The sequence below is a fragment of the Labrus bergylta genome, chromosome 1 (genome assembly GCF_963930695.1).
Source record: "Labrus bergylta chromosome 1, fLabBer1.1, whole genome shotgun sequence".
Classification (NCBI taxonomy): domain Eukaryota; kingdom Metazoa; phylum Chordata; class Actinopteri; order Labriformes; family Labridae; genus Labrus; species Labrus bergylta.
This window is the reverse complement of record NC_089195.1, coordinates 9,549,305-9,572,153: the sequence shown is the minus strand read 5'-3', so window position 1 is coordinate 9,572,153 and position 22,849 is coordinate 9,549,305. Positions and strand designations below refer to the sequence as shown.

Below are 22,849 nucleotides of genomic sequence, written 5' to 3'. Positions count from 1 at the left end.
ACTTTGCTTTTTGTCTTCACTTCTTATTGCATCTCTGGGAAAGTGAATGAAAAACACCTGACTTTGATACAAGTCTAAATATTAATTAACACAATATTGAACATGTTGCCTGAAACCCTGTGTGACAGAAATAACCTAAGCTATCTTAGAAATGCCTTGTGTTACACCTTTGACCCCATGTTTCACTGAGGTGAAATTGTCGCTGCTATGTGTCATTTCTGTCACCGCTGTGAGTGAAAATTGATGTGAGTGAAAAAGATAATTACAGACACAACACTTCTGTATGAATCAAACATTTGAAGCTATGCGTTTTCAAACTAGGAAAGCTATGGCTTTAGACCACTGAAAGTTAAATGCTCTTGAAAAAATGGAAACGAAAACTATTCAAAGAATGTCCTTTCTATGATAGACCATGAAATGTGGAATCACAAGTTCTACCTGAAAAAGGTGGGTGAACCCCTGCACACCCCTCACCACACCCGTGCTGATGGAGAGATTGCATAGAGGAGTAGGGGCGAAAACCTGCTGGCCGCATTCTTTTCTTTCAAATGCTCCTCCTGGCCCATCCCACTCTGCTGTGCATGGTGACTATATAACCACGGAGGCCAAAGTGACAACTCCAACTGCAGATCAACTCCAGGTCAACCTCCAAACCTCCAGCATGTCTTTCAGCACCAGATCCTACGGTCAGAAGACCATGAGTGTCTATGGTGGAGCAGGCGGCCATGGCACCCGCATCTCCTCCTCCCAGATGAACTTTGCACCATCCGCAAGAAGCTTCAACCTGTCTGATGGCGTGGACCTCCACGTTGGGGCCAACGAGAAGGCCACCATGCAGAACCTGAACGACCGTCTTGGTTCCTACCTGGAGAAGGTGCGCACCCTGGAGAAGGAGAACGACCGCCTGGACAAGCAGATCAGAGACTGGTACCAGTCCAGAACTGTCATCTGCCATGACTACAGCCGCTACTTTGTCATCATCGAAGACCTGAAGGACAAGGTAAGAGAAAACAGACACACATGGTTGAGTTTCTGAGTTAAACCTTCACTTTGAGGTTGTATAGTTCTAAGCTAGTTTGTAGTGCATTAGGAGCTTTGACAGTTAAAATATTAGCTTAAGAATCAGGAAACCCATCAGTGACATGTGACAAGAAGTCCCCCTTATCAGGAAGCAAATAACACAAACACAGAGCATAACATGCTTATTGTCAAAGCTGTCATACCACATCCATTCCTGTGCATCACAACCTGCTGTCAGTGTTCAGAGATGTAGAAATAATTAAACAAGCAAACAACTGATGACAAATGAAGTAAAACATTTTCACAGTTGAACATCTTGTCCACTAAAAAGGTTTGTTGGATGACTTTTGTGAAACAAATACAACCATGTTATTTTGAGAGAATTAATTTGTAATTAGACACATTTAAATGACTTACATTACCATTTTTTTGAGTGGTGTATTTATGTTTTTTTAGTCATGTTTTTTTGTCAATTTAGGAACGTAATTATCCACCTGAGAAACATTCCTCCTGAGTATATTTTTGAACAACTAATTAAGAAACTAAACTCCAAGAAAATATTTCACTTTTATTAAATGTCCACCGCTGTGGAAGTCAGCATATGACATATTTCATAAATCCCAAGTCTAAATCCCTGTCAGTCTTTAAAAATGTGTCATATCTGAGAGGTTGCTTTGGGCAGTAAACTGTTTACAAACAGGCAGAACTTTTTTTCTAACTTGTATCTCTGTGTCTGTGTTTTTGTCCTCATCAGATCCGTATTGCCTCCAGGCTCAACGCCAAGACAGTCCTGGACATCGACAACGCAAAACTTGCTGCTGATGACTTCAAAATGAAGTATGTGTATTATCTGTATCCTCTTGCTTCTGCACCTATTTGCTCGACCACTTTGACAGGACTTTACATGAAGCATGATCTCATGTCTCTCTGACCACTTTTAATCCTACCCACACTAATGAAAAACACTCTGACCTGTCCACCCTGTCCTCAGGTATGAGAACGAGCTGGCCATGAGGATGGCTGTGGAGGCAGACATTGCTGGACTGAAGAGGGTGCTGGATGAGCTGAACATGGCCAGGATGGATCTGGAGAGTCAGTATGAGGCCCTGAAGGAAGAGCTCATCATGCTGAAGAGGAACCACGAAGAGGTGAGGAGTGTAGTAAACAGGCAGGAGTGCTGCACCCATTTAACTAACGCAAGGTTTGTTGATGGCAGTTTGAATGGAGCTAAACCTATGACTTATCATCTATCAACACCCCTCAAACAGATCCTACACTCAGGCCCACACCCACTTTGTGTATATACCTAACCTGAAAGTATGGTACTACGCCAGTGATTAATCGAACTCATCATCATTCATCTATTCAGCAGCAGAGACCTAAACAGAGCAGCTGTTATCACCGTCCATTACAGCCATCTATTGTGGCCTAACCTGGTCATTATTAGCACACTAAAATGCCCTCCGCCTTACCTCTGATAACGCAGAGGAAAGTCAATGTTAGGTTGATGTTTTGATAAACAGGGCTGCTGCCTTTTCCCGTTCCCAGAACTGGCCCTCTCCACTCTGCACACTTCCTTCATTCTTCCTCCATTAGATCATTGCTTCTGTTTGTCTGACACGAGCTCACTTACACTGACACCACACACACACACACACACACACACACACACACACACACACACACACACACACACACACACAAAAGAGCGGTTACAGAACCCAAAACTGTGAGTGCAACACACTTAAAAGAGAAGCCATCAAGAAGTAATAAATCATTAATAGATCATTTCAGGTTGATGCACTTGTTGACTGACTGGATTGTTGTTGTTTGATGCCTGCAGGAGATGGTTCTGCTGAGGAGCCAGATGGGCGGACAGGTCAATGTGTCCGTGGATGCTTCTCCCTCTGTAGACCTGAACAAGGTGATGTCGGATATCAGGGATCACTATGAGTCTGTCATCGGCAAGAACCGCAAGGAACTCGAGTCATGGTACCAGTCCAAGGTGAGATTATATGACTACGTAGAATAGTGCTTACTTTTAAAGATTAAAACATCTATTTTATTTATGCTGATATGTCTGTGCCTGTAACTGTTGGGTAACCCAAGACATGCTGTTTCTCTGCTCTGCCCAGATTGCTGGTATTGAACAGGAAGTGAGGGTACAGACAGAGACCCTGACATCATCCCGCACTGAGATTAAGGACCTGAAGAGTACCCTCCAGAGGCTTCAGATTGAACTGCAATCCCATCTGAGCATGGTATGTCAACATAAAAATGTATAACAATAAACATTTAGTATTTTTTTTTATTAAAATATAGACTGTCCAAAACATGGACATAGTCTCAGTGACATCACCCTTAGTCTCCAACTAACTTTCTGCTAGTCTAGAAAGATAGGTGGAGCTGAATGAACCTTGGTTGATAGCTACACACTGTCAGTCAGATCAACCACGCCCCTAATTAAGCCTAAATATGCATTACTCCGAGCCTTATTATAATCAGAACAGATTATAGAACAGAACCATGCTGTAAAATTATTTATCTCTGCTATAAAAAATGGGCATTTTAATAAAGGGCCTAATGAGGATTCCTTGGTTTTTGGGCATAGGCTGTAAAAAAAACATAGACGTACTCTCAGTGGCGTCACCAATTGGTTTCTAAAGCCAAGTAATAGCAGTCACCATATTGGAAAAGCTGTCTCAAAGTAGATTTCAGTCAGCCTAGCACCAGGAAAAGAGCTGAGGTAAGCCTCCTAGCAAACAGCTACAATGCACCCACTCGTCACTCAGATAAGCAAGACCAGACAGATGAATTGCATACCCGATATATTACTTCACATCTTTATATTAGATATGAATTAACACATAGCAAGCAGGTTTTAGCATATCTTAGCAGTTAGCATAAAGACTTAAATGCATGCTCCAAGACGGCAAGAGTCTAAAAGTAGCGCAGAGAATGCAGAACACAGCACCACATGTTAGTTTCATGCTAACATCCACGTGCCTTGCAGCAGAGTTTACTAGGAACAGCCGATTACAAGCGTCAAGTAGAATCTTTTGAGTTCTATTCAACCCAACAATCTCATCCTCCTACCACAACAGAAAGCGTCGCTGGAGGGTACCCTTGCAGAGACTCAGGCCCGCTACGCTGCACAGCTAGGAAGTCTCCAGAACATGGTCACAAGCCTGGAGACTCAGCTATCCCAGCTTCACTCCAACATCGCCAGCAACAAGCAGGAGTACGACATGCTGCTGGACCTCAAGACCCGACTGGAGATGGAGATCGCAGAGTATAGGAGGTTGCTGGATGGGGAGGATGAGAGGTGAGACTTGACGGCGTCGCACTGAAGACGTTGAATGAAACACGTAATGCCTGAGACTAATGTGTTCTCTTTTCTTTCTTTTTTTTCGCTTATATCAGCACAAAGCAAGGTAAGACAATTCTCTCACACCTGGTTTGATCATTAAATGGCTATTTAAGTTTTGGATTGCTTTTAAAGAAAGGTATGAGATTTGCTCACGATTGTTGTTTATTTTATTCTTCAGTGGTCACAAAGGTCATCACAGTGGTGCAGACAGTTGTGGATGGAAAGGTGGTCACCAGCAGCAAGACCGTTGATGTGGACGTTGATGAGATTGAGGGATAAACTTCAAGTAACAGCAAAAATCAATAAAGATCATGCAGTTGAAAAAAACTTTCCTGACTCATACTTTTCCATTTGTGTGTTTTTTAATCAACATGACTTGAGTTTTAACAGATTTAAGATACCGTGAGACAATTATCAGACAATTCTACACTTAAAGGGCTCGATATATTTATCCCTTTAGCTGCTAGTTGTTGCATAATGGCAGATTTACTTTGTGGTTCTGTCTAACTACTTGTACAAAACAAGCCCTTGGCTGTTAAAGAACATTTTCTAAAGACCCATTTATTGAAGCACTCATATTAATGTGGATATGGCTGAAATAGGATTACATTGTTGCTCTGTATCTGCTAGATGCAAAAGTGTTGGGTGACATTTCTGCAAAAACAGCCACTGTACAATCTGTCAACTAATTGTAGAGTTCCTCTGCCCCAGGGGAAAACAGCACTAACAGACAGTCAAGAGGCTCCATGCCAGTTTTTCTGTCTGGCAAGCTCTCAACTTCTAAATATTGTTTCTGTAGCACACAGGAAAGGAATTCAGGTATGTCTTACACACATCTTCTGCCCTCTAGTGGCCAAACTGGGTTTGATCCAATTTTATGAGACCTGTTCCAGCATGTACTCAGTAGAAGTGAACTACTTGAAGTAAGCTTGACTTGTTGCCAGTCCAGGGAAACACCCAGAGAGTCAAATCCATGCTCACATTGAAAATGCTATTGGTACATTGTTAGAATATTTGTAGTACTCCATAGGTTTCTTTCTGAATGGTACACTCACTCTATTTGTTGGGGATGAATTCTGCAAAGTAAACATGCTGTTGTTTAAAGCTTTGTTGTAAAATCAGAACAATATCTGAAGCGCACTGGTGTCTCAGAGGAAACTGTTGATGAGAGGAGAGTGTGTTTTTAAACCTGGATTTGCCCCACTTGTATATAAAATATTTGGGAAATTTAATATAAACACTCTTGTCAGTCACATAAATCCTTTTTAATACCTGCCAGATACCTAGGGTAACTTTTATGACATGATAATAAAATATGACCTTTTATGAATGAACAGAACAACACAAATTAGAAGGGAGCAAACATGCAGCTTTTTATTGCATTCACATGAGTACGTGAAGGACATTTTGGTTCAGGTGTTGTGCTTGTGGCTCTCAGTTGTTGCTCCATGTTTTGATTCATGAGGCAAATTAAGAGGAGGTGGAGCTGGTGGACACCACCTTGCCATCCTTCAACTCCTCTGTGACCACTATCATCTTTTTGGTGGTGGTGGTGCTCCTTGAACCACTGCTACTGGTCATACTGCAGAGGGGGAGAATTACAGGGTTTGCATTAAAAATCAGTATACTGGTTCAGTTAAAAGAGCTAGTTATAGGTTAATGATGAAAGAGTTGACAGTTGTTCTTTGAAAGCAAAATTACCTGCCCTCTCCGTCCAAAAGCCTCCTGTACTCTGCAATTTCCATCTCCAACCGAGTCTTGATGTCGAGCAGCATCTTGTATTCTTGGCTCTGGTTTTCAATATCACGACGAAGCTGTTCCAGCTGGCATTCCAGGCTGCACACCTGACTCTGGAGGCCTTGGAGCTGCATGGAGTATCGTGCCTCTGTGTCACACAGTGTGCCTTCCAGAGACGCTTTCTGGAATGAGCAGGGCAAAAAGTAGGAGGAGAGAAGAAAGAGATAGAATCAACTTAAAAACTGGGTACCCTAACCCTAACCCTAACACTTTACTGAGGATGTAACGGGTTGTGCATGAAAGGGTAAAGAAGTATTCAGTTACCATGCTTAGTTGTGATTGTAGCTCGATCTCCAGGCCCTGCAGCGTTCGGCGGATCTCAGTGATTTCTGACTTGGACGTTTGGAGAGTTTCTGTGCTGCTTGCCACCTCCTTGTTCAGTTCCTCTGACTGCAGGGGACAAAAGATATAACCAGTGTCAAATGAAACTACTTAATTTTTCAGAGACAGCCGTAGCAGGTTACTGTTACCAGTGTGTTGGTGTTCTCTCACCTTTGTTTGGAACCAGTTTTGAAGTTCTTTCTGATTTTTGAGAGCTGCAGTCTCGTACTGCTCACGGATCTCAGCCATAATGGCGGACAGGTCTGGCTGTGGTGTTGCATCCACCTCCACGTTAATCTGTCCACTCATCTGGTTCCTCATGGCTGCCAATTCCTGTGGAATAAAAGCAGTTTATTGAGGGATGGATGTTTGTTGATTTGTTAATTGCAGATCCAGTCACATCACTGTTTGCTACCTACCTCCTCGTGGTTCTTTCTGAGGAAGATCAGCTCCTCCTTCAGGCCCTCTATCTGCATCTCAAGGTCTGATCTGTTCAGTGTCAGCTCATCCAACAGTCTCTTGAGACCGGCGATGTCTGCTTCCACTGATTGACGCATGGCAAGCTCATTCTCATACCTTTGTGGAAGAAGGGAGCAGATATTGTCATTTTAACATTCCTTTACTGCCACAGTTTACATTCTTCTTTGTTTCAGACTTTACTGTCTCATCCTGACACTCACTTGGTTCGGAAGTCGTCTGCTGCCAGTTTTGCGTTGTCAATAGACAGATAGATGCCTGCATTGACACTGGTAGCATCCTGGATCTGTGTGATGAAACAACAAATAAGAAGGGTTGCATGTAGAACAATGAAAAGAGTGATTACAGTTTCAATGTATCATTTTGGAAATACCTCTCTGATAGTTGCATTTCTCATTCAAGGTCATGTTACATACCTTTCTCTGCAGGTCTGCGATGGTGGCCTCAAAAGCTGAGTAGTCACGGGAAACGGGGGAGGTCTTGCTCTCCAAGAACTGGCGGATCTTCAGCTCCAGCTCTGCATTGGCCTTCTCAAGGCTGCGCACCTTATCCAGGTAAGAGGCCAGGCGATCGTTCAGGTTCTGCATGGTGGCCTTCTCATTGGTCCCGATATCCATGCCCTCACCTGCACCAAAGCCTCCGCCACCAACAGAGTAACTGTAACTGCTGATGCTGCCACCTCCACCTCCACCTCCACCTCCACCTCCACCTCCACCTCCATACCTGCCAAAACCCAAGGAGGAACCAGAGATTTTTGTTCCACCGCCACCTGCACCACCATACACACTTGTGGCATATGACTTCTGCATCATGCCTCCACCTAGACCTAGACCTAGACCTAGACCTAGACCTCCACCTCCACCTCCACCCATGCTTCCAGCATTTCCATATCCAGAACTGCGTATGGAATAAGATTTCATTGAGTTCATTGTGAAGGTTTCTCAGGAGGTTTGCCTGCCTTGGAGAAAATGAGATGGACTGAGATGCAGCACTCTACCTCTTCCCCCTTTTTATGCTGCTCAAGGCTGCGGCTGCTGGCTCTGCTGTGGGAGGGGGCGTGTAGGACTGGAGGGAGGAGCATTACCTAAAATGGTTGATCTACCCCACCCATCGCACACACACACACACACACACACACACACACACACACACACACACACACACACACACACACACACACACACACACACACACACACACACACACACACACACACAAGGTACATTTTATGCAACAATAAGAGGAATTAACGGGGCTAAACTCAAAACTATTCTCTAAAGCAATTTCAGTAATTCATTCCAACCTCACAGCTACCTGAGGACCTTATAGAAAACATCATTATTCTGTTTGTCCTCCTTATTCTCTGGCTCCACAATAATATCCCTGACGACAGGGCATACACTTGAGCCTTTACCTTTTATTTCTGTAAAGTATACTGGAAAATGCAAAAGAGCCGCACCCATTACTATAAGCCTTAGGTTAGTCATTCAGTCAAATCCGGTAGGTTCTCAACTCTGTCAGTGTTCTGACATGTGATGCGTTTTCACTGAAATCGTGCCATAAATCTTGTGCAATACTGCCACGCTGTGCTGGCCAAACCTGTTACATCCCCATGGCAACAAGCATTGTAAACACTGTAAATCCCCTATTTTCACTTGAGTCAACAGCCAGCACACCTCTTATCACAGACCTCTTTGTCTTTTCTCTTCTGTTGTCTTGCATGAACAAAACATATATTTTAAGGAGCTGGACCTTTTGATATTCATTGCTGCATTTATTTTTCACATCTTAACTCAACATTTGATTCATTCTCTTCTGTTTTGCTCCTCAAAGCCCTGCTGGTTTACCAGTAAGAAGCAATTTGAATGGACTTTTGTGGAGTCAGTAGATACTTGGCCTTGTTCAAGAGTGGACACAGCTCTGCTGGTATGCTCACCTCAGATGTAGCTGCACGCTCTCTATTTTTTTGGGCAGTGTGATTTGGCATGTGCATCATTACCAAACAAGAACAAGCTCCTGCTTGTTTGTTTTGTTACAATTTACCACAAAATTTGATTAAACTCTTTATGATGTCACTTGGGATTTTTTTATTCAAATGTCTATGAAGCATGAACAATGTTTTATTAAATTAAAACAAAATAAAAGGCATTTATACTTTTCCTCACAGATTTGGTTTTATGTGCAGAGACTGGTAGTTATAAGAATATTGAAAGTATTATTCTTGATATTTTGTGTCTGTGATTAAGCCAAACAAAGAAATACTTTACCGTTACAATCAAAAGTATAGTACAGAAACGTGCAGGCTGAAGTAAAACAAACCAGATGCTTTTTTTAACTGCTGTTTTCATTTTGAGGTTGCGCACTCATCTCATGCATGTGCTAAACGGCTATAAATTATTGTTAAGTTGATGATTAGTTTGAAACTGAAGTAGGCCATATATATTGGTGAAGGTATTTTGTCACACTGGAGAAAGCATTTTAGCACCAACACATCAACTTCTTGTATGTCACAGTTATGTACAGCTGTGTATGATTTAGGTTTTACTTAAAAACAAGTTTTAACGCTCCGTACCAAATGCTGGTGCTTGTCGCAAGTTTGTCTGGAAGCATTTTTCTGCTCCACAAAGTTGCAAAATATGAAACACATCAACCAAATCATTTTTCCAGCTATGTAATATCTGTAGAAAAACAAAGGCGTGAGACACTTTGTCTTTGCACTACCAGCAGAAACAAGTGATGCTATAAATGTAAGCTTAAATACAGTGAAACAAAAAAGAGAATTTGCACTTTGTGTAAGGGTGTGGCCCTTGTGGAGACTTTCAACAGATCACAATATTAAAAACATTGGTGGTGTTGGTCTGTGTACAGTTCAGCGTAGGGTCAAAGATATAACCTAGCGACACAGTAAAAAATACATGTTTCACTGCGCTAAAGAGCACAAGGCTCAATATACATCTCATCTGTATTTTGAAGGCTGCCAAAAGTGCAAATAGTGAACTTTGGTGAAATATAATGCAAATTACAAATCACTGGATATGCTTGTAATAAAAAAATGGAAGCTAATAATGAACCACATATATTGAAAGACAGTAATTGGCCATTGTCAAAAATGATGGACAGCCTTACTGAGCCATTTTTCCTGAGGCAGTGATGGCATCATCCCAATTATCACTCAATCAAACTGCTCCACAGCTCCAGGAACAAACAGCTGGGGAGCGTCACTTCAGGTGAAGATAAGGTTAGAATGTGTTTTTCCAAAAAATACTTATTTGAATAGATTATGGATGTGGATATTTAAAGCTGTGGAGTTAAAATTGTTGTGAGAAACATCTACCCAGCATTTTGTCACAATAGGTCCTGAAATACCAAAACATTGACACTTTAAAGCATAAATGCAACGATTGAGCATGAAAAGTTGCACACATTGCTCTAGCATGTAAGTTAGCATGTTAGTGATGTAAACACATTAACATGTAATATTGTTAATCTTAATCTAAATGGCCAACAGGGTACCCCGTGCACAGCCTAAACACGTTCTCAGGTGTGCATGGTTGCAGGAACATACCACGAAAAATAAATCGAAAGTCCTTGGCACACTGACAATAACTTTACTATTTCATTGTGAGCGAACACCCTGTTATACCTGCAGCTTCTTCAGGTTCCTCAGCTTCCTCAGACCCATGGTTTTTCGAGAAAAAAAAACATGGGTCTGCTACTACCCTCCAATTCATTGGCATTGAAAGAGTGAGGCCCAACCCTAAAATGGGCAATTTTATTAACCAACTTTTAAGAAGGGAGGCACAACTTTTAACCAGAATCCCACGGAGAGCACATTTGAAACAGAGCATTTTTCTCTGTGTTGTAAGACTTATGCAGACCACAAACAAATGACTGGATGGGTTTATTTCATATTTTGTGCGTCGGTAGACACTCAGTTTACCCAAATATATGTTCAAAAACACTGTAAAAGTGGATTTTTCATATGTCACCTTTTAGGTTTATGTTTATTGTGATGATTTGTCATGTGACCATTTGTATTTAACGCAATGTATGCCCTGTGATTGTGCTGGGCGAACCTGAGGAAGCTGCGTGCCAGACGCATTGTTTCGCACATTTTTAACTTTACGTATAGCCATGAACTAATAAAGGCTATTTAATTTTTGTAACACAACAGAGTGCCTTGGATGTTTTTTTCTGTTTGCCTACTTTACTCCTCAAAGCATGCTATCATAAACTGAACTGTCATGGTGGGAGTTAATGCTAATAAAAGTAAACATTTCAGTGCTTTGAAGAGTTAAATGTCCTGCAGGGTAACACAGATCCTTTAAGATTTTTTATATAATCTGATATGTGATAGTATTGGCTTTAGACTACCAGCAGGATGATCTCATTCAGCACTGAATCACTTCTTTCATGCAAGGAGCTGCTCAGTTGTCTGTAAATGAAACTGCAGTTGTACATCTCCGAAAGCAAAGCTAAACATTTTGACTGCAAACTATGCATTTCCAAACCCAGAGATAAAAATCAAATTTATTTTAAGGGATTATGATTTTATATTTGGATTTTATACTCTTCTTATTTTTAAAGGTAAAAAGCATGTTAATTATACCCGACCTACAGAAGGTCTATCTGTAAACAATGTCTATCGGTTTTGTTCTAAATTCATATTCAGATTGATCTTGCCTTAATTGGATTTTTTTTAAACGGAAGTTTAAATGACCGAAAATACTGCTTCAGCACGGTGTCCCACATTCCTACACGCTCCATCTCCATGTCATTGCACTTCCTTCATGTTCGCAATTTACACAATTAAATTTAATTAGTGTAAAAGAAAAATTAGTAGCTTATTGTTCGTAAAGTGTTCTGCAATGTGCACACCCTTCCGCTCTCACAATAAGGATAGAGTTGTGGTTTATGTGAGCTGAGTGATTCATGGTGATGGTATGTGTGGATCTGTATGGGAAGGTGTGTCTGTGGTTTCAGGTGTAAAGTAAATATGCATCCGTTTAATTGAGATATATTTGTGTATTTGTGTTTTTTCCAATAGCTGAAGGGAATTGCAGCTTTTCATTAGAATTTGCTTTTTAAATAAACTCAAAGCAGACTCATTGATTTATACCCTGTATCTAGTAGATGGCAGTCTGCTATGCGGTGTACACTTCATGCGTGGGAGTGAAACTTGCAGTTGAACTTGCATGACCTTTGTCAAAAAATCATGTCAATAAGTCTTTTATGACACATTTACTGTGTCACGTACCTCATCCACTTTTCATGGTAATGGGAAAGATTCCTCAGAATGCAAAAGACCAATTCAAGTGTGAGTACGAAGTGACACATGACCCCGGCTTGTGGTAAAAAAACAGAACAGTATGTTCAAAATGTGCTGTGACACGAAGAATAGCCTCAAGGGTTTTTACCTGGGTGTGTAACTTTTGAGTACGAGCCAACATTAAACAATATCCCTCTTTCTATCTAATCTACATTAGGGAGGGAGGGAGGGAGGGCAGCCATGACTCACTGCATCAGAAGGTGTTTTCACAATGCTCCTCTGCCTTTGTGCTCCACTTTCATTCCATTTCACGCCTAGACTGGTTTCTGTTGCATCTTGCTTTGCAGGTATGCCCTGCAGGTTTGGGACACACCCTTTACAGCGAGGAGAAAGTCTGAAACACTTCTCATGTTCGTATGCACCGTAAGAGCAGGACATTTGGAGCAGAGAATACTTGACTCAGATCTGAACACATTTCGCTTCTCATTAACCAGATGTAAAATTAAATCAACAGCTGCATTGTCTCTGAATGAATAACCCATGTGCACATAATCAAGCACTTAGTTTCTCGTGTTTTGATGGTAACAGAGATAATTGTGGTCAGCTGGGTGGAAACATTTCCTCATGTGATGCACTTTACTATGAATTAATAAGAGCTACTGTGTTTTCTATTTATGTGAATCAATCATCTACAGCAGTGGTTCTCAAACTATGGTACGTGTACCACCGGTGGTACGTGGTCTCCCTGTGGTATACGCAAAGAAATCTCCACAACATAAAAAAAAAACCTGTTCAGCATAAAACGACATTTTTTATTTTTGTCTTACTCCTATCTTATCTGTCTTGTATCTATTTGGTTATATTAATATCAAATGTGTTTTCCCCTCTAAATTAATCTAGTTTTTGCAACAAACAACTTTAATCTGCTCAATTTATGCTCGCACCGCACAGACATAAACAACAACAGGAGTAACAACTACTCCTCAAGTTCCTCTCGATATTCCGTTATAGTTCAGTACTGAATCAACAGCAAGCAGCTGTAGGTCTACATTAACATAATATCTGTTAATGTAGGCCTACATTAACAGATATTATGTTATTTATTGGAGTTCAGTACACAATCGGTAGTAAGCAGCTGTACATTTACATTTTTTAAACGGAGCCAGGAGAAGCTTCAGTTTTGATGCATGTACGGACAGTGGACCTTATCGCGCCCCCTCCCTCTCTCTCTCTCTCTGTAGCTCTGAAGCTGATGTGATTCTGCTCTCTTTTGTTGTCTTAACACTCCGCAGGAGTTAAGTTAAGACTTTAAAAAGGCAGTTTTGCTATGTTGAAAGCAGAGACTTATAATAAAGCGGCGCTGTTTGCACCGAGCCTGCAGAGCGCGCGCCTGCACTCTCACGCGCTCTCTCTCTCTCTCTTTCTCTCTCTTTCTCTCTCGCTCTCTCTCTCCCTCTCTCTCTCTCTCTCTCTCTCTCTCCCTCTCTCTCTCCCTCTATCTCTCTCTATCTCTCTCGCTCCCTCTATCTCTCTCTATCTCTCTCTCTCTCCCTCTCTCTCTATCTCTCTCTCTCTCTCTCTCTCTCTCTCTCTCTCCCTCTCTCTCCCTCCCTCTCTCTCTCTCTTTCTCTCTCTCTACTCTCTATCTCCCGCTACATCTCGTTCTGTCAGGCACGCAGCACTTTTATGAATAAATGAAAAATTAAATAAGAACAGGTCGGAAATATACTTGGGCCTAGGTATCGTCTTTGTTTGGGAAACACTGGAGACTAAATATTCTCAAACAGGTTGTTGGTATAAAGTTTTCATTTTTAATGTGCTGCATTTTTTTTTTTTTTTTTTGGGCAAATGTCAGAGTTGTGTGGAGTTTAATTGCCAGTTCTAGCGCTAGCCCTTAATAGTTCTATAGTGTGGCTGCCAAAAGTCAATAATAAATAACCTCCTGCGTAAAATGTGTGTTGAAATAGGCCTACAGTGTATTTTAACGACTACCATAATGGTGGTACTTGGAAAGCCACATATGCAGTCTAAAAAGTTTGAGAACCATTGATCTACAGTGAAAGTAAGAAAACACAAATGCAGAGAATTTGCTCACGATGTAAGACAACTTTTACCTTACCATCACACAGGAGGGGATGATCATAACATTAGGATTTCAGCTTCAAACTTTCTCTTGGCCATGATAGCTGCAAGTTAAAAAAGTGCTTGTTTAGGCAAGCATTCTTTTTTGTAAGGGCCAGACAGGAATGCAAGTGAGTAATCTCCTCTTTGTCTAAACTTGATAGTTAAGCTGTGAAGCACTCTGAGTCTTTTTTCATCTAATTGCACTTAATACCACTGCATGATGAATAGAAACGTGTCAAAACAATGCAGCATGAAAACAGTGAAAGGAAAGAAGTGTTTGAGGCTTCAGTCTCATTAATTAAGTAAGCAGGTGAATCACTGATGTTTGGACAGTTTCAGCGCTCAGGTCTGCACTTGATTCAGCTCCACCTAAATGAATAAGCCATGTATTCAGGGGTGACCTCATCAAATAAAGTCTCCACTTAAGAATGCACAAAACAGCTTTTTTTCTACATGTTTGTATGGACCTTAAATCCTGCACGATACTTTTGGATAAAATGTTCAGACCACATGGAGCCTGAATTTTGTACCATTAGCAAAACATTCTTTTCCTGTTTTTTTCCAGCTCTGCTTCCATTTTGGCAAACAAAAAATGTCAAACAAGCCACAGACTTCTTGCCATGATTTCACTTTCAGAGATTGGACAACACTGACACCTGGTGGTCATTGGGGATATTACACTCTAAACAAAGCATTTACAAAAGATACATTTCAGATTTGTCTTTACTTTAAAGTATTTTTAATTTATGTATGTATTGCCTGAGTGAATGGACAGAAAGTAAACAGGAGACACAAACCTTTAGCTCATAGGAAAAAAATATTACATAAAACTGACCCGAATCTTTTCCATTTGTACTTCCTGTGTAAGGAATTTTTATAAAAACTTTTTTTAGCAATTATGTCAAATCTATGTTGCCATTAAATTATAAAAGTTAAACCCATCACCTTTCTCATTTGTATAAAAATGTCTTTTAATAAAACACACATTTCATTATTGCTTACTGGCTTTTAATCAAATTTTGGACTCATGATACATTTGTTTGAAGGATTCTCACTCTGTTTATCACCCTCATGAACCATCTTATATCAATGAAAGTGGAAGAAAATGACAACTTCAATTTCAGGAAACCCCTCTTAAGAAAGTGCTGTCGGAAAATATTCTGATTTTGCGGCAAACTATAGAGAACAATTTTAAAGCTGACTGGAGAAAAACACTCATTTGGCAGGATTTAAATCAATCATCATTGAGTGTAAGTGAAGTAACAGCAGAGGTGTTACTTTACATCCTCTAATGTGGTGTCAACATTGGTGGACACCACCTTTCCATCGATTATCACCTCCTCGATGGTCTTCACCCTTCTCTCGATGTGGGGTTTATGCTCTGCAGAGGTGGAGAACAAACAAAACGAAAGAGGTCAAAAAATGAAGCAACGAGCGCTACCCAGACCCAAAAAAAGGGGTGCCGGTTTGAGGTGCTCTTTGGATAGGGATGCAAGCAGTTATATACGTTTTTAGGTGTACACACCCTCTGCATAACACACCTCTAGCTCAAGGTAGAAAATTCCTACTGGTTGAGTACCACTGTAAGGTTCAGTGTTCCTTTTCATCTGTTTGATTTCCTGATGAAGGCTTGATGCCGAATTGAATTGTTGTTTTGTTGTAAGGTCTACATGAGCATGCCGTGAAAATAAAGGCATTTACATTTTTTAAGAGAGTAAATTTTAGTTTTTCTTGTTTGTTTTTTTTTATAACAAAAGATGTTACTGAAGTGGAAGTGTCTTTTCATTTTCACTGTTACAGTATCAGAAAGCTGCTTGTGTAAAAGTAGATATATTACCTTCCACTACCTCCACCTTGCTGATGATCACCGCCCTATGGAGAGGGAAAACAGTTGTTTAGTCATATTTTATTGCTTTTTTGTTGAGATCCACAAGAAAGAAAATGTCTAGCTTCTTTTCTTCTTACTGTTTCCTCTCGTGCACCTCTCCCTCCAGCAGCCTTCTGTACTCGGCGATCTCCATCTCCAGCCTCATCTTGATGTCAAGCAGCACGTTGTACTCAGCTTGCTGCTGCTCCAGAGAGACTCTGAGCTGCTGCAGCTCCGTCTCCAGCATGTTGATGCTCATCTGCAGCTGGCTGAGCTGGATGCTGAATCGACTTTTCACTTCTTGCAGGTTCTGCTGCTGGCACTCAAACTGCAGCACAAAAGAGAGAGATGTGAGGAAAGCTGTGAGTGAGATCAGAAAATACTAACACTCCTTCTGCCAGATGGAAAATTATAGAAATGTTAAACATATTTCAAAACAACACTGTGTTCACTTTTTTTCAATTCTGCTGTAAAGGAGCATTGTGTAACTCTGACACCTAGTGTTTAAAATGGGAACTGCAATCCAAATTCAAGACATGGGAGACGGCTATCTCCCCCCTCCCCCTCCTCCCTAGAGTGGATGTGCACGCAGGTTGCCATGTCGACAAGGAAGCTTCAGTGTTTGGCCAGCTCTGCATCGGTCTTGTAACCTTTCTGCGTTTGAACTTCTCTCAACAGTTTTTCAATAATGTCTCCAATATTTATCCTAGTTTTACTACATTTCTGCTCCTGGAGCTTATTGTAAAAATGCAGAGGCTTTTTAGGTCGGGTAGAATCAGTTTATCTGAACCAGTTCGCTTGCCCGTTTTCATCACTGCGACACCTGATGGTTTGCCGTTTTCCTGGCAAACCAAGGTGTGTCCAAAATGGCAATGTTGGAGAGCCTTAAAGTGCCTACCTTCTCTGGTCAAAATAAAAACAGACAATTCATGACCGTAATCAAAATTTAGAAGGAGGACATACTGGCTGCTGTGTTGGAAGCCAGCATTTCAACAGAGCATGTTTCCTTAATGTCTGCTGATATAGTAAGGTCATTTTAGGATTAAAGTCAATAGATATCTTAAATTTTCAATTTAGATATTTAACTTAACTTACTTCTCTTAATTCCTGGTGGAACATTAGATTGTGACGATCTGGTTCCCTTTTCTATCCTGAGCAATATGTTGTGCCTTGTTTTAATTTATGTTAGCCGTTTTCAGTCAAGAGGTCAAAGTTCATTGCTTTTGTCCAACTTGTTTCTTCTTTCCAGATGTGGTCTATCTTAAGGCTTCTTTAGGAATACAGTCCGTGTCCATTGTGACGTCAGGTATGAGATAATCAGGCTGTCGATGATTGATTTCCAGCAACCCAATGCTACTGTTTGTGACTTTGTGCAGTTCTTTGATGGGGATCTTTTCTGGTCAACATCAGTGTTACACAGTTTGGTTTTTAAGGCTGTACTGCTTTGACTTCCAGAGGGTTTGAGGGCTAGCAAATCTAATGTGAGCTCTCCTGAGCCTTAAAGTGTCATAGTCTTTGCTGCATGCATTGTCTTTACTGAGACGTCTCAGATTATGTAGACTTCACAACTTAACCGAGAGTGTCACCATCTACAGTACGTACAGTGATTGGTGCATGTGGTGTTGAATTTTTTGCTAAAGAATACAATCCTCCTGTTGTCTTTTAACAATAAAACTTCTAACTCATTGTAAAAACAAAAATTGGGGAAATGAACAGACATTTTGGTTTGGTGCTTGTCTGCTGCAAGGAGACACCTGCACCTAATTTTGCTAGTTAAATAATAATAACAATAATACATTTTATTTATAAGCACTTTTCAGAAACTCAAAGACACTGTACATTTGTTAAAAGATGCATTTATATCAAATTCAGTCTGTAGTCATAACCCGTTGAAGGTTGTTTGAATGTGCACATAGGCAGGAGTGTTGTTTAAAGACGAATTTGAAAAACTGTGAGGCTACCCTTTAAGTTAAACCTACGCAGTGAAATGTTATTTGCAGGATGTCACTTGGTCTATGGCCTACCTCTTTGAGGATGCTCTGACGACTGATCTCCAAACTCTGGTAGGTCCTCCTCAGCTCTGACAGCTCAGTGCTAAACGTCTTCACCTCAGTGGTACATGTATAGATTTCCCTCTCGATAATTTCCATCTTTGTACACACATGAACAAACACATATTTACATTATGCTATGACATATGACATCAGTAAATCTGCCATCATACTTTTTATTCATGTTTTTAAACCTTTGGGTACGTTGTTCTCCTGTCTTACCTTCGCTTTGAACCATTTCTCGAGCTCCAGGTTGTTCTTCAGCACGAGAGCTTCATACTGCAACCTCACCTCCTCCAGGACCTTTGTCAGATCAACAGAGGCTGCACTGTCCACCTCTACATTCACTGTGCCACTCTGCTGGATCCTCAGCTGACGCATCTCCTGCAACATGGTAAAGGGAAATATTTCAGTCGTGCCATTCAACTGGTGCGTGTCATGCCTGCCAACACCAGCAGATGGCGCCAGAGTATCTGTAAACGGACAAGAGAATAGTTTCTCCTCTGCATCCTCAAGCCTGTCCTTTTTCAGGAGCTTCTTACCTCTTCATGGTTACTCTTAAAGTACACCAGCTCCCCTTTCAGATTTTCAACATGCACCTCCAGGTCACTGATGGACAGAGTAAAGCTGTCCCGGACGCCTCGGAGACGGGCAACATCTGCCTCCACCAGATTACGCATGTTCAACTCTGCTTCATACCTACAGAAGGAAGCAGGGTGTTTATGGAAGGATGATTTAAAAAGGGAAACAAACTAATGAGCCTTTTTCTTTCTACTTGAAGTTGTTTTAATGGCTGGGAATGTTTCTTTAGACAAACAAAATTAAAATCTGTATTTTCCTTGTAAAAGATTATGTATGTCGTTTCGAAATTATTGGAGGGTTCATCTCAGGAGCATTATGTAGCAACAGAGGAATGAAGACCTACTTCATTTTAAAGTCTTCTGCAGCCAGTCTAGCATTGTCGGCCTGCAGGCTGATACTCTGATTCTCTAAATACCTCTTCAGGATCTAAACCACATTCAGGGAAAGAAGGACAGAAAAAATGTTGTTTATTCATACATCTGCTTTGTTTTATTAGACAGACCCATCAGTTAATTTATATGACATGTTTGATGACAGCAGACAACAAAACATGAAAGTTTTACCAACAAGTAATCAATAATTAGTTGGCATGTCACTAATAACATTTATTTTAAATGTGTGTACACAATCTAGTTGCCTGCGATGGTATTCAGTCCTTAGTTGCACACCATAGAAATGTTGATTTATTGTATTATAGAGACTTCTTATGTGCTATGATGTGTAAAATGTGAGCAGTACCTGAACTCGGAGATCACTGATGTTAGCGAAGAAGACGGTGAAGTCTTTGGAAACTGTAGGCATTCTCTTGTCAAGGTATTCTCTGATCTGCAGCTCCAGCTTCCTGTTAGCTGACTCAAGAGTGTGTACCTGAGAAAAGACAGGAGACCAATAACAGATGACAGATTATTAGGCCAATAATAAAACACTAAAGTTCAGGCTTCAGACTCTTGATGATGCCTGAGTAAAGCTGTCGCTATCTAAGACTGATTTCAGGAGCTGATGGAGCTCATTTCAGATTATTAATGAGGGACATATTGAACATTAAATAATTAGTCGTCATCTCTCAACCGGAAGGTCGAAGGTTCGATCACCAGCTCCTGCAGCAACATGTCCGATGTGTCCTTGGCCGAGACACTTAACCCCGAATTACTCCCGCTGCCTCGTCGGCAGTGTATGAATGTATTTAAATGGGTTTAGTTATTTCTGATGGTCTCACTTCATAGCAGCCTCTACCATCAGTGTGTGAATGGTGTGACATGTGGTGTAAAAGCACTTTGAGTAGTCAGAAGACTAGAAAGGTGCTATCCAAGCTCAATTGTCTAAAATGTAAAACAAAAAGTGGCAAGAAGTCAGTAATTAACCAAAGGAACATTTTAACTTTCAAATGAATGTTTGAATTGAGTTTTCTTCAAGCAAAGTTTTTAGATAAGGGTACATATGTATGTGGTTAAATATTACACATGTTTTTCACACCCTATGTAGCCTTATGACACTTATCTTTCTCATAAGCTAACATAAATAACTCCACTAATACAAACATTTGAACAAATGAATAAAACACTGAATGAGGACTGTGGAGTTTTCCTAAATCCCTTAACAAGGGGAGACTTTGTCAGTATGGCCAAGAGGATTGATCATGGATATATTTTTTTCAAATTCATCAGTTATAACAACAGTTTCAGAAAAGGGAAATTTGCATCAACATAAAATATTTTTTTTATTTAATGCAATATGTTAAATGACTGTAACAGAATGGGCTGCAGTGTTAGGGTAGCCTAGGAATACCATCATCTTCTTGTGGCTTACCTTCTGCAGGTAGGAGGCCAGGCGGTCGTTGAGGTTCTGCATGGTCACCTTTCCATTGCTGATCACTGAGGTCTCTCCATACGAGCCCATGGACCCGGACGAGAAGACTGACTGGGAGATGCGGGTCCCAAAGCCCCCTGCGCCCCCTTGCACGCTGTGCGCGCCGAAGAGGCCGGAGGACATGCTGGTCTGTCCGGAGGACATGCGGGTTTGTCCGGAACCCATGAGCTGCATCCCTCCGATCTGGTTCATGACGCTGGCGCTGGAGATGCTGCGGGCGCTGGACATGCTGCGGGCGCTGTAGCTGCTCTGGCGGCTGACAGAGACGGACATGGTCAGAGTTGGAGGTGGAGGTGAACCTGCAGGTGATGAGGAGAGCTGCAGAGTTTACGATGGTGTGTCTGCAGGAGGAAACTGAGTATTTTATAGCCGCCTGAAGCAGGAAGACAGCGACTGCCCCATGCCACAACAATGTGTGGTATGCAGATGACAGTTTTTCGCTGTTTTTTCAACTGAGGCAACAGCAGGATTAGTGATGCTCTGTTGACAAAGGTTGAATGTTGAATATCAAGTTTGGAAGCGGACTGATCTCAGATAATTTCTTGTTGGTTTGTTATTTTTATGTAAGTATTTTAACAGATTTAGATGCCCTACATTTGCCTGGTTAAAGATCACCTCCAATTTTAAGAAATACATTCAGTATCCAATAGGCCTATCTAACGTTTCCTTTAGGACATAATGTATAACTTTTAGAGTTAAAAAAAAAAAGTATGCAGACCTAATTCACTCTTTTGGCTCTCTCTCACTGGCTTAGATATGTTAGCTAATGTTAGAAAAAAACAGATAGGCCTACATGTTTTTGTAGTTAGAGTAAAAGTAAATCTTTAATTACCAACCGTACTTACGTAATCTATAATTATTAATAGGCCTATGTTTGTTATTGTCATTGTTGTTTTTATTATAAATGTAAATGTGAATTTAAGAGCTGATCAACTCATACTGCTATAATTAACTTTATCCTAGTTCTCCACATTTCTCACACACTGCTCACCACGCATACTGTTGTCATTATTACAGACATTGTAGGTAAATATCTCACTCACTGTTGTAGGTGTTGTTGCTCTGTCTCTTTCTTTCTGCATCTCCCTCTATCCCCAGCACAGTTTCAGCAGATGGCTGTTCAACATGAGTCTGGTTTGGCTCGAGGTTTCATGCTCTGAAAGGCAGTTCTTCCATGCCACTGTAACTTTGCTAAATGTTGCTTATGTGCTCATGATGGAATAAAGTTTAGTCTTTCTGTAAATAAGATTTTAAAAAGTCTAATGAAATATATCAACTCTTTTTGTAAAGTGTCTTATCATAACATTTCTTTTGAATTGGTGCTAAACAAATTAAAATAGATTGATGGTTACACATATTATGATAAGGTACAGATGCAAAAATTAATAAGATACAGATGGTGGCTCAAGCTGCACAATGGTGCAGGAGTGCTGTTGCCTCACAGCAAAAAGGTTCCTGGTACCCTCTCTGTGTGGAGTTTGAATGTTCTCCCTGTGCATGCGTGGATTCTCTGTTAATCCGACTTCGCTTCACAGTCCAAAGACATGCCTGTTAGCACAATTGGGGACTGTAAATTGCCCGTAGGTGTGAATGTGAGTGGGGCTGGTTGTCTGCCCTGTGATTGACTGGCGAACAGTCCAGGGTGTACCCCGCCTCTCGCTCAATGGCAGCTGGGATAGGCTCCAGCCCCCAAAGGAAAAACAGTATAATGGATGGAGATGGTGGATCATAAATGGAAAAACATGTCTTGTTTCATGGATATTGTGTACCGATTATGAACCAATTTGAATAAAGAAAGGAACCTACAGTAGAAGGCTGATTCTGAGCCTTAATTTTAAGAATATTTAATATTTTCCATTTTCTACCAATTCAAGTGCTGTCTGCTCAGCTGTGACGCTACATGTGCTACAGACAGTGCTGAGAGTATTGGAAACAATGGAGGGGGATGAGCTCTGCTGGAAATATTGTGTGATAGCACCAAAGTGTTGTAAATAATCAAACCAACAAATCAACAAATATATATATCACTTGTTCCAAAAGTCAAGTACACAAAAACAACTAGTCTATTGAGATGTATAGCCTAGATAAAGCGTTCTTTACATTCA

The 22,849-nt window shown here is 40.9% G+C and overlaps 3 protein-coding genes across 3 annotated transcripts; 1 reads left to right on the top strand and 2 right to left on the bottom strand.

Annotated features, from left to right (window-relative positions):
• The first annotated feature begins 617 nt into the window (after window positions 1-617).
• On the top strand, window positions 618-4,717 carry LOC109990628 (keratin, type I cytoskeletal 13). Its single transcript, XM_020642803.3, has 8 exons — window positions 618-1,000; window positions 1,775-1,857; window positions 2,012-2,168; window positions 2,864-3,025; window positions 3,156-3,281; window positions 4,125-4,345; window positions 4,444-4,454; window positions 4,569-4,717. The coding sequence occupies exons 1-8, from the start codon at window positions 662-664 to the stop codon at window positions 4,667-4,669; spliced, it is 1,200 nt and encodes a 399-aa protein (XP_020498459.3). The 5' UTR covers window positions 618-661; the 3' UTR covers window positions 4,670-4,717.
• A 1,021-nt stretch (window positions 4,718-5,738) lies between these two features.
• On the bottom strand, window positions 5,739-7,986 carry LOC109990660 (keratin, type I cytoskeletal 13-like). Its single transcript, XM_065953267.1, has 7 exons — window positions 7,402-7,986; window positions 7,189-7,271; window positions 6,928-7,084; window positions 6,680-6,841; window positions 6,452-6,577; window positions 6,092-6,309; window positions 5,739-5,972 (listed from the first exon to the last, which is right to left on the bottom strand). The coding sequence occupies exons 1-7, from the start codon at window positions 7,912-7,914 to the stop codon at window positions 5,861-5,863; spliced, it is 1,371 nt and encodes a 456-aa protein (XP_065809339.1). The 5' UTR covers window positions 7,915-7,986; the 3' UTR covers window positions 5,739-5,860.
• A 7,108-nt stretch (window positions 7,987-15,094) lies between these two features.
• Window positions 15,095-21,094, bottom strand: LOC109990644 (keratin, type I cytoskeletal 19). Its single transcript, XM_020642822.3, has 9 exons — window positions 20,685-21,094; window positions 19,617-19,745; window positions 19,222-19,304; window positions 18,839-18,995; window positions 18,519-18,680; window positions 18,270-18,395; window positions 16,344-16,573; window positions 16,216-16,250; window positions 15,095-15,759 (listed from the first exon to the last, which is right to left on the bottom strand). Exons 1-9 carry the CDS (start codon window positions 21,015-21,017, stop codon window positions 15,653-15,655), a joined length of 1,362 nt encoding a protein of 453 aa, XP_020498478.1. The 5' UTR covers window positions 21,018-21,094; the 3' UTR covers window positions 15,095-15,652.
• Between the last annotated feature and the right edge of the window lie 1,755 nt (window positions 21,095-22,849).

Excerpts from the sequence above, each read along its gene's own strand:
- LOC109990628 (XM_020642803.3), top strand. The coding sequence starts at position 662 with ATGTCTTTCAGCACCAGATCCTACGGTCAGAAGACCATGAGTGTCTAT. Across the intron at positions 1,001-1,774 it reads TCGAAGACCTGAAGGACAAG|ATCCGTATTGCCTCCAGGCT; the intron begins GTAAGAGAAAAC and ends TGTCCTCATCAG. Across the intron at positions 3,282-4,124 it reads TGCAATCCCATCTGAGCATG|AAAGCGTCGCTGGAGGGTAC; the intron begins GTATGTCAACAT and ends CTACCACAACAG.
- LOC109990660 (XM_065953267.1), bottom strand. The coding sequence starts at position 7,914 with ATGAACTCAATGAAATCTTATTCCATACGCAGTTCTGGATATGGAAAT. Across the intron at positions 7,272-7,401 it reads TCGCAGACCTGCAGAGAAAG|ATCCAGGATGCTACCAGTGT; the intron begins GTATGTAACATG and ends TTCATCACACAG. Across the intron at positions 6,310-6,451 it reads TACAATCACAACTAAGCATG|AAAGCGTCTCTGGAAGGCAC; the intron begins GTAACTGAATAC and ends TGCTCATTCCAG.
- LOC109990644 (XM_020642822.3), bottom strand. The coding sequence starts at position 21,017 with ATGTCCGTCTCTGTCAGCCGCCAGAGCAGCTACAGCGCCCGCAGCATG. Across the intron at positions 18,996-19,221 it reads GCAGAAGACTTTAAAATGAA|GTATGAAGCAGAGTTGAACA; the intron begins GTAGGTCTTCAT and ends TTCCTTCTGTAG. Across the intron at positions 16,574-18,269 it reads GTCAGAGCATCCTCAAAGAG|TTTGAGTGCCAGCAGCAGAA; the intron begins GTAGGCCATAGA and ends TTTGTGCTGCAG.